The sequence below is a fragment of the Thermobia domestica genome, chromosome 6, assembly GCF_964235325.1.
Source record: "Thermobia domestica chromosome 6, izTheDome1.hap1.1, whole genome shotgun sequence".
NCBI lineage: Eukaryota > Metazoa > Arthropoda > Insecta > Zygentoma > Lepismatidae > Thermobia > Thermobia domestica.
The window spans coordinates 159,898,970-159,908,542 of NC_137459.1; the positions used below are offsets into that span (position 1 = coordinate 159,898,970).

Consider the following 9,573-nt stretch of genomic DNA (forward strand, 5'->3'; position numbering starts at 1 on the left):
CTGACCATAGTCTCGAGTATCGAGTGGCAAGGGGGACTCATATTCTACACCTCGATAAAACTTTTAAGCTTCTAAATTGATATGCACAGGCATGAGAAGTATTACCAAACGACCAAGTCTGTTCGTCCATCTGTCGATAGGAATAAAATCATCGTATCATAACAATCCCTGAAGATAAATGCAATGTCTGGATTCAAAATGTTGGAAATTAATATTTTCACCTGGCTGATAGCCCAAGAAGACTTTACAAGAATCACGTTGTTGCCAGGGAAGATTGAATTCTTTCATCAAAAAACATCTTTTTGGTTAATGATTCACCGTCTCAAGAATAGTTCCATGCCACCCTTAACTCTCTATTCAAACCGGAAGTGCTAGAATCTAAAATTTCCGGTTTAAAATGTATCATCATAAACCAAAAGTGGTATTAGATAACGAAAAGCATGTTTTTGAAATGGATTCAGCGTTTCAGGAACATGTTCCATCTTCGCCTCTATCTCTGTATTAAATTTGTAGTGGTAGAAATGTGCCACTTCTGGTTTCAGAAGTGATCCCCATAGGCCAGAAACGGTAATAGATAGCAAAAAACTGTTGTTTCGTATTTATTCAACGTCACAAGAGTAAGTCCTATCTCCCTTATCCTTGCGTTGAAACCTTAAATAGAGATCAATATTGAATCCCCACACTTCGAAGCGTACCACATAGTTTTGCAATGTGAAGCGAAACCACCTTGTATCAGTATTATTACACATGAGTTATGGGTATTTGTTACCAGCAAAATCATTTATAAGAAATCTGTACTAATTACATTAAACTAGGTAAAAGAAAGTGAGATACGACTCTTACAGGGCCTTCATGTCCTCTCAAATCTGCTGTCAGTGTCTGGGCTCCATTCTTCATTGCAAATATTTTTACAGAGGCATCAGAAGAGCAAGTGGCCAATTGCGTTCCGTAGAAATCAGTTTCTGCATCATGCTGAAAAAAAAAAAAAAAAAGTAGTAGTGAATGATAATAATCCTTATCTGTTTTAGGTTAATGGATTTAATAAAGATAAGACAAAACTGCTTCTCACCATAGACTTCCTATATGGATTGTGCAGTCTTTGGAATTTCGTCATTAAATGTTCTCCCTTCTCCGGAAAAATATAAATAATTAATTGATCATGCAAGAAGAATTACACGTCCCTCAGAAACAACAGTCGTAGTTTGGTCTACCAAATCGTTCTTTCCTGATGCTATACAACAGAGGTGTCCAGCATCAACACTCCTGGTATAATACAAATCATTCCAGCGTTAAGCATGGATTTTGAACAGTCCGCTTTGAATTTCGACACTATTCTCTGCTGTAAAACTATTTACCACTGACAACAATTTTAGCAACCAGTAGGTTGAAAAATTCATTAGTTTTTGGCAAATGTTTACAGTGAACATAGCAGTGGGTGAACAAGCAAAACTGTGATTAATAACGAAACCCAACGTAGTTAAACTTCCTGTCTGCATATATATAAAAGAATAGAGGTTAGCCGCATAAATTCAGTTAGTATTTCTTGTTGTTCTCTTTTGTTGCTCATATTAAATGCTTGCCTAATTTTGACTACATGACTATGTGTATTGTCATTATGGAACAACTAGCCTTGCCATTATATATCTTAAGTCTAGTGAACAATGTTCTTCCTCAAAACGTTGCAATTTACAATAAGACACTACAGAGATCATCTTGACTTGGAAAACTAACTTTCTGTAGATAATCTTCATGTTGAATATTATGATCAACATTGTTGCACTTCTCAGATTCCTTAACCCTCTAGGGTCTGGGAGACTAACTCATCCTGTCAGGGTTACTTTTCTGAGGATTAACTATGAATTAAAGTGACGTCTCCTGTGATGACTTGTGAGATGAAGCCTCTTAGCTTAAAGAATTTGTTGTCGAGTTTTTAGCATACAAAACTTGATGTTCACTCGTTGTTCAAAATCTTGAACCCATAATGCAATCGGAGTCTGCTAAACCCATGTGTTTATAGCAGATTCTAACCGATATCACTGCGTATGACAAATTGACACTTCAACCAATTGAAAACATTTTAGGTAGAGCCTTTTTATTTCAAGTGTGACCCTGTTGGCACTGCTGTCGATGTATGTTTTCCCGTACCTCCCTTGAAAGAGGAGAGACATGTTGCTTTAACCGAGATCCTTCAATAGTTGGATGTGGAAGGGTTGCCAAATTGACGAGTTTCCCTATACACTGTCTTGTTAGCCATTATAAGTAGCCAACGATCTTCATTCACTAAGACAAAAGACTGAATGACAAATTGGCAACACAACCGAGATCATTCACTGCTTTCTCCAAAGCAAAGGGATGGTTTCCTCCGTAAGAGAATGGCTGGGGTGAGGCTGAAGTATGTTGCACATATTTTCCGAGGGCACACTTGATATAAAAAGGCTCTAAAAACCTTCTAGTGGCACATCGCAGTAACGCGGCTAAACAATAAAATTTGTCCTTCTTATCATCGTCATACAGGTATAGCCTATTCAAACTTTATATTCACAAAATAATCTACTCTGGTCTTATTCAAACAATAAATCAAACAAAGAAAGAGAAATCATTCACTACTTAAAAACAATGCATATATATATTACTTACAATCATATCTTCATGGCCTGTGTCCACAGACTGCATTACTGTTACCTAGAAATATGATAAATACTATTAACTCAACTAATACTTGTACACTTTAGTAATATTGTACAGTTCAATCCTAATAGGCATACTCTATAATGATGTATCAATCTGAAAACTACGCATGACTTCTTACCAATACAAAAGTATATTATATATTTACATGTATGAACAAAAATTTGAAAATGAGGAACATCAAAATAGGCTCTTGCTCTAGAATATCAGCTCGCCTTTCTTTTTCCTTAAATATCACATTCTACGCTAAAACCCTATAAACTATTTATTTTTATTATTATTTATATGATAAGACAATATGGATGTTTCGTGAGTGTCATTGACCTGACGAACTTATCTGTATTTATGATCAGGAGAAAGGGAGAAAATAATAAACAATGCACCTAGCGTTCTGTAGGTAGTTAGCATAGTGAACTTATACTCAAATCAATGTGTGCAAATGGCAAACTAATATTGCAAATAGTGTATTACATGTGATTTTTTTTTTTAGTATTTTTAAAAAAAATATTACACATAATTTACTAAGCATAACTTAGTTACTACATTAGACGTGTACATACTACAACAGTTTTCACTTTAAAGCACACACATTTTTTACAAGATGGCCACTTTTCTACTGAACTAAAGGTAGTTAACATATTAATAGCGTTATTGGTGGTTAACGTATTTAATCGCTGCAATATTCTTGCTTTTATATTCATTTGTCAACTGTAATACACATTATACTGAAGTGATGGAAATATGTACAAGCAATGCTTTAAAAAAAATGTTGCTAACTTTACATAAATTCTGAAGTGTTCCACGAAAGGAACATAGACTGTTCAAATGTATCATAATCTTGACGTTCTAATTAGTTCGCTTGACTTCTGAAGCCAATAGGGTAATACTTTAGTGTGTAGGGTTCATTTGCGAAAGGTTAAACTACATGATAGTGCCCTATGTTGCTATCACTCACTTACCTGGAGATCACTAAAATATACTCAAAGATTCTACTCGGAACAGTTAACTTCCAAACTTACAGTAAACTGACATTTGTGAGTATAAATGTGTGAAACAAAATCCTTGAACAAAATATAAGATTGCGCTAGTTCGATATTAGTCTTCAAACCCTTAGAATTTTTGAATAAACTTAAGAAGACGATTACCACCTGGCAGAAGGTTATTCCATTAAATTCATTATATATATATAACTCAATAGTAGTTTTCTTAGGCGAGGCTTAACATCAATATGTAAAATTCCATATAGTAGGCTTTATGATAATACGTTAAACACCAATAATATGTTAGGCGCCTTTAGTTCCTTTTTATCTACAAATGTGGGGCTAGTACATTTGGCTGTTAAATATTCATTTTATAATAGTCTGCGGAACTTAACCCACCATCTAGTTTCAACAACCGATTTACGAAAGAAAAATAAACCTGTGTAGATTGAGTTGAAAGGAGCCAATAATATTAAATATTAAAAAATTAAAATTCGTTCACATATAAATCTTCTCCATCCATAGGTGAAGTTATGGGATAGATAGCACTTTTTTTTTTTTTTTTTTTTTTTTTTTTTTTTTTTTAAGAAAGAAAAGCCGCCATAAAAATGGCTATAGACAATTCCTTCCAAAAATTGCCATTTAAGTCCGACCTTAAAAGTCCGTGTTTTATTATTGACTTCTCCCTTTTACTAAGTATACTTGCACTAGTGAATTTCTTTCGTGACCCATCAAAGTGAAGAGGCAAGACTGAGCAAAAACGAGTATACCACAGAAGTTTAACATGCGAAGGTACTATCAGAATTATTGGTTGTTGTTGCAGCTTAAGTAAAACTGGATCTTTAAATTTACGAACAATTACTTTAACACTTGAACCTAATTTACACTAATTTATGGCTCATTCCAACTATACCTATGCCAGACGTCCCGGTTTTTAATGAAAGAATTAACCGTCCTGTAAAAAGCTTTCGAGACGCGTGTTTGTTCAGGCTTTCATTCTTCAGAGTGAAAATAAAATTCAACGTAGAAGAACTAGTATATTGCAAAAGTGAGTTGTGTTTAATATACTTTCCCATGTGTGGATAAATATTTGTAAAGATCTGTGCACAAATTTAATAATTTTGGATTTATATATTTTTTTTCCGTATCTGATAAAATTTTCAGCAATTTTCAAGTTAAAATTCCCTAACAACTCACTCTAGCACAAGAAGTGGCACTTAAACACATACAGGTATGTGTGTTGTTTAATTTTGATATTGGATTTCTCCCAAACTATTGGAGAGCCTGCGTAAGTCTTGAAAGAGATTTACTTTTTGTTTATCGTTCTGAATTTAGCGTAAATGTATTGTTTTCTTGCTAAACGCTAAATTTGTATTTCTTTTAGGGTAGTGTTTCTGACTCAGGTGATGATGAAACAACAAAATATATTTTCAATAATAAATGGGAAGGTGTGCCGTAATTGGCGCAATATCTAGGACCTGTTAAACACAACAAATCGATGGTAAACTTTACAAGACAAGCTCCAGCTGCGCATCGATAAGTAGGGCCCTTTTAAAAAGTATAGTAAAGTAGGATAGGGTAGAGTAGAGTAAGATATAAATAAGTATGGTAAGGATTAGCTTAAGGTTAAGTTTTGATCCATTTTCATAAAATTATTAGTGTGTATTTTCTCGTTTCTGAGTGAGTATACCTGCTGGAGCGGGCGTTGTAAAGTTAACCCAAAATCGGAATAAGGGACGCCAGCCACCTCTTCTTATGTTACTTTTCACATTCCTTAGGTTATACATTCCTTGTGGGGCTTCATTTATTGAGTTGAATTGATTTTGACTTTAGCGTCCCTTTCAGCAGCGAAGCTATATGAGACGGGAGAGCTCCCGCCGGGAATCGAATCCGGGTCTCCCACGCCAAGGGCTTCACTTGTGTTAGCTGTGTATAGAATGAACTGGAAAATTATGAGTTGTAACCTGAAAAATACAGTTAATTAATTGATTCTGACCAAGTGAGCAGGAACCCTAACCTTATATATAGCCTGAGATTGGTGTCCCGATTTTCCGTTTACAAATTCTGGAACTCCACCTATCCATATATAAATCTCGCAAACAGAATATGAGTTCGTCTTCGTGGAGGGCAAACACCGTGTGCGGGTTTATTCGGGATTCCTTCGTTTTATCTAATTTTCGTCTTTCACCATTATCATCCATTTCGTTATCATCGTCTTCCTTTGCCTCGGTGCATAATCGTGGGATTGAATACGGTAAAGTAATAATATTATGAGTTTATAAAATACTAGGAGACTCCTTTTGCAACAAATATGTCGCCTCCTCTGAACTTCACCTGTACTAAATTAATAGATGCCATCTCATGTTGACCAGTACAAACCTTCTTCCAAAATAGAGATAATACGAAGAATTGTAGGTTTTGAACATGTGATGCAATGGATGGTGCCTATCGTTCTTGGGAAAATGCAACTTTACATTACATTTCACCCTTATTGTCTGTCACCTGCCAAAATTTATTTCGGCACTATCCCATTTTATACGGGATCACTTTTGTAAAATTTAAGGAAGAAATATGAATTCTGATTTCGAAAGAGGGACATATAAGAAACTTTAATGTGGATCTTACCTGTAGAATGCATAAAACGCAAGAATACCTAGTACAAAGTCTGCACTTGTAAGCATATAAGAACGTACTGTTAAACATGGAAGCGATAATAGACAATGATCTTTAAAGATCGATGTATCCGAAAGGTGTCCAAAAAGTGTCCGAGAACACTGATAAGGTATGGTGGAATTGACTGATGTCGCGTTCAAATATTAAAGAAAACTAAGACAGCAATTCGAATTATCTGACGTGAGAAGGATAAAACATTAGGATTTCAAGGAATTACAAATCCCCAACTTCTCATATGCATATTAAATGTTTGCAAGAGAGTGAGTTGCTCAAACTGATGTAATATGTCAGAAATTCAACGAACATATGACATTAATAAAGTGGATTAAATCAGTTGATGGCTTAACATGATACTGCGATAAATAGAGACTGGGTGTTTAGGCACTAAAAACCTGGAAAATAGGCAGGCAAATAGGCACTTAAAATTTAAAAAATAGGCACTAAAATGTAACTCGAAATAATGAAGATAAATACTCAATACCATTAAAAAATAGATTCAAGTCATAGATAATGTTCAAAGAATATAGAAACATACTTGTTTGTTAAATAATATCTTCTTTTACTGTATATACAAAAACGAGGCATGTTATGCATTGCACATACTGGGTGAATCTGAAAGATGTGCACATACTTTGGGAGGTGATTCGTGACATGAAAAGAAGTGCTGTTGCATGTTGTCGAATTCTGCGTCGTGTTCGAGTGACAGAGGTGCCAAATTGGGATCAAAATCGAATGCTGACAATTGGAACGGGACATAAAGGTGCGCACATACTTCAGATGATGATTCGTGAAATTCAAGAGGACTTTTATCTTCTTTTCATATCACGAATCACTTCCCGAAATATATGAACATCTTTGAAGTTCATCCTGTAAATATATTGTAACGTACCACGAGCTTGTGTTTACAAACACATAATATAAGTAAATATGTGTGTATTATGTTACGTAAATTATACATTTTCCCAATGAAGGCTTATTTTGAAGAAAATGCGTAGAATAAGCAATATTAGGCACTAAAGCAATTATTTAGGCAGTAAAGGTCGAAATAGGCAAAATAAAATTGGCTTAAATCGAAACTATAACCCCCCATATAAACTTTAAAACGTTACTTTTGATTATATCTTTAATATTAAAGAATAGGCATTTTGCCTAACATCCGGTCTCTAGCGATAAAAATGTGAAATAAAAGAAAGAAATTGGCAGTGAAAAAGTGCTGAGGGTAGGATTAGTAAAAAAAATATAAAAAAAAATCATTGGGATAAAAGTTAATTATGTTGCTACATGTAGTTTATGTGCATATTCGACCATCGCTGACGCGTCTCCTTCCTTATGGACGCACCCCTCAGCCCCTCTGTAGGTTTCCTGCCCCGACTCGGTTACATAGCAATCGTGCTTTTCAGTGGCCACTTAACACAAGTTGGTTTGTGTTTTATACTCAGCCCTCCTCAAGTAATTCTGCACCCATTGATGCAACTCCTTTCTTAATAAACAGTATTTAAGGCAGTAAGAGTGCATTTCCTGCTAAGAGAAGTTCATTTTATGAATATAAGTATAAAATGGAATTGAAAGTTTATTTCTTATAAATATTATTGAAATAAGAAAGTTTATTTCTTATTACCATCCGAAGTAGTGCTTTTAAAAAATTAACATGAACTAGTGCAGTAGTCTTTTATTTATTATCACTTCACTGAGCGTATGGTTACGGAATTTATTTACACAGACAGAAATACCTGAAATAATTCTGATTTAAGAAATTCTATTAATTGAATTCACTAATGCATGCAACGTTGGGGTCCAGATTGTTATTAACCTACGTGAAATAACATTATTGAAGAACACGGCCAGGTTAATTTATTTTTGTCATGATTTGAGCTGTTCTCATATTTTATATTAAAGACACCAACCGCAAGTTGTCTATCGTAAGTTGTTATCCTTAATGTACACAGAAAGATAAAAATTAAAACAACAATCATTAATTAAGGTGTAGTAATTGCTTTTATTGAAAAAAAAAAAAATAAATAGATTTCTATATCACACACTGACACTAATCACTGCTTGCATATTTAAAAAAAAAAAAAAAAGTGCTGCTTACCATGACGGTAATACCTATCCCCACTTTCCCAATAATGTATAAAACTGTCAATCTCAAGTTTTAATGTAAACACGAATCCACCATGCTCGTTCGTTGTGCGATTCGCGCTACTCTTTTATTTTTTATTTCTTCTTCTTCCACGTGGCTGGAAACACAGAATAAAGTAACAAGAGTGTCTAATAAGTAAATTGGCTAATGTTATTTTTCATCTGAAATATTTATTTCTGGTTCTTGAGCCTTATGCAGAGTAGGTGTGTTCGATAAGGCTGAGGACCTATCAAACTTCGGGAGTGAAAATTTATCGAGTTGTTATCGGTTACTCGAAGCCGTTCGAATCAACGTTGCCAACCCCATGACAAGATATTATCGTACCTAGCACATAAAATTACCGTTTTTATTCTAAAATTATCGTCCTTTTGTTTCCAATCTCAATATCAAGCTTTTATTATTATTATTATTATTATTATTATTATTATTATTATTATTATTATTATTATTATTATTATTATTATTAATTAATTAATTAATTAATTAATTAATTTTTATTGAGACGAAAGTAACACGGACGTTTACAGCTAAAATTTTATTTAAAAACCGCATAGCAAGCAAGATTTAAGCTTAATTCTTTACAAGTCTTTCGAAAAAAATCTGATTTTTCTCCAATACTTTATATGTTTACTTGTGAAAACTTATCTACATTAAGTAGTTAGTAATTACCCTTCTTGATCGGTTTCCTGTGTGCGTTGTCGTGTTCCACTGTTTGATTACAGTTGGATTACCTGCCTACAGTACAAATATTAGTAGTGGTTTGGAGTAATCTTACAGTACGTTCCATCTCATACAGTATCGGTGTTCAAAGTGTAAGTTAAATTGCAATGATTCGATTAACCAATTACCGTCATTTCCCATAAATATAGTCCAGGCATCCAACTATGGTCCAAGACAACTTTCATGACATCATTGGCAATAGCTAGTACGGTTTCCTGCCGGGAGTTAAGCTAGGCATCGGAAAGAACATCCAATAGATGGTGCAATAGGGCAACATAGTTGGTTTGAACGCGCGGGTTTTATATGCGCGGGAGACGTGATGTGATGAAAACAACAATAACTGCCTCGTGCATAAAAGTATGGAAAGTAAGC

General features: G+C 34.3%; 1 protein-coding gene across 1 annotated transcript in view; it reads right to left on the reverse strand.

The window, feature by feature from the left end:
• LOC145688290 (protein SEC13 homolog) overlaps positions 1-8,754 on the reverse strand; it is a 48,551-nt gene extending 39,797 nt beyond the window's left edge. Inside the window, exons 1-3 of the mRNA XM_081762287.1 lie at positions 8,434-8,754; positions 2,638-2,682; positions 844-972 (exon numbers count right to left, since the gene is read on the reverse strand). Coding sequence (XP_081618413.1) covers positions 844-972; positions 2,638-2,682; positions 8,434-8,436 — 177 coding nt within the window. The 5' untranslated portion in view covers positions 8,437-8,754. The remainder of the gene's footprint in view (positions 1-843; positions 973-2,637; positions 2,683-8,433) is intronic.
• Positions 8,755-9,573: the final 819 nt, after the last annotated feature.